We start from the raw sequence: 1,278 nt of genomic DNA, 5'->3' as shown, positions 1-1,278 counted from the left end.
TCGGTCAACCTCGTAAAGAGAGCCGCCGGCCTCCACCTCTCTTTATAGTGCAGTGTGACGGAGGCCCACCAACCATATAGGGTATCTGGTTTTGTTCTTAAAACCGGGTGCTATAGTGGTTCGAAAGCTATAGGAGCACGTTATTTTTAGAGACGATTTCCTATATGAATCACTCTTAAAAAAATTGGAAACGAATGTTAGAATCATTTGTATATTAATTAGTGATATTCTTGGAGTTGGACCTATACCAAATCATATTATCACAGATACATTATAGTGTAATAATATATTCATATAACATTGCCTTAACAACAGAAGGGTATATTTCCTGGTATTTATAAATTCTACAAACATTACGATTGCCCATTAAAGTTTGCTGGACAAATAAATCCTTGTGGGTTGCCATGCCACTCGTCTATAGTGTCGTGAAATTTCTAGATGCAACACAAGACCAACAAGGCCGTTAATCCGTTATTCATTATACAAACATGCATATCATAATTCGTCGGCTGGCGGGCTCGTGCTTAGCAGTCGATGTGGATACTGTGCCAACCGAAGTTGCCGCAGGCCTGGGTGTCCTCGAAAACCTGGTACGGCGTGCCGGCGCAGCCGGGCTCGGTGTAGAGCGTGGCCGTCTCGCCGCGGAAGTTGAACTCGTGGCCGCCGTGGAACCGGATGAGGTTGCAGCCGCACGACCCCGCGCTCGCGATGTGCCCCTTCTTTCCCGACGTGCACCCTGGCCCGCCCCACGAAGTCAGGTAGCTCCTGGGGCCCGACCCGTCCGAGACCGCCACGCCCGTCGTCGCTGCGGCTATGACTATGATGGCGATGGCCACCACAGCGAACATCGTCGCGGTGCGCTTTGAGGCCATGCCACCCGGCCCTAGTGCATGGCCTTGTCTTAATTTCCCTTTCTCTTGCGTATGGTATTGCAACGCATCGAACGAGGATTTATATAGGACAGAGGACTTCCATCGTGAGTATCGAGTTCCTATCTAGCCTAGTCCCTAGTACTTGACGGCTGCCTCGATCGGATTTCCATCGTGAGTATCGAGCGCTGATTATATTGTTGAGGTCAGCACTCACACACGTGCTTGTGTAATTCTTCTTCTTAATAAAAAACTGGCTATGTTCCCCTGTCGCAAAAAAAAAAAAAACATACTTTCTTGTGTAATGGGTCAGTTGCACACGACCTTCAAACCTACTAACTCCTCCGTTCTAAATTATAAATCGTAGTTATTCTATATAATGTTTGTTATATGCTCCTTAGTTACAAAT

At 47.0% G+C, this 1,278-nt stretch overlaps 1 protein-coding gene across 1 annotated transcript; it reads right to left on the bottom strand.

Annotated features, from left to right (window-relative positions):
* Positions 1-524: 524 nt before the first annotated feature.
* LOC136492268 (antimicrobial peptide 1-like) lies at positions 525-872 on the bottom strand. The gene has a single exon (XM_066488344.1). It carries the CDS (start codon positions 870-872, stop codon positions 525-527), a length of 348 nt encoding a protein of 115 aa, XP_066344441.1.
* Between the last annotated feature and the right edge of the window lie 406 nt (positions 873-1,278).

Source organism: Miscanthus floridulus, chromosome 11, assembly GCF_019320115.1.
Source record: "Miscanthus floridulus cultivar M001 chromosome 11, ASM1932011v1, whole genome shotgun sequence".
Taxonomy (NCBI): Eukaryota; Viridiplantae; Streptophyta; class Magnoliopsida; order Poales; family Poaceae; genus Miscanthus; species Miscanthus floridulus.
This window is presented reverse-complemented; position numbering and strand designations above follow the sequence as displayed.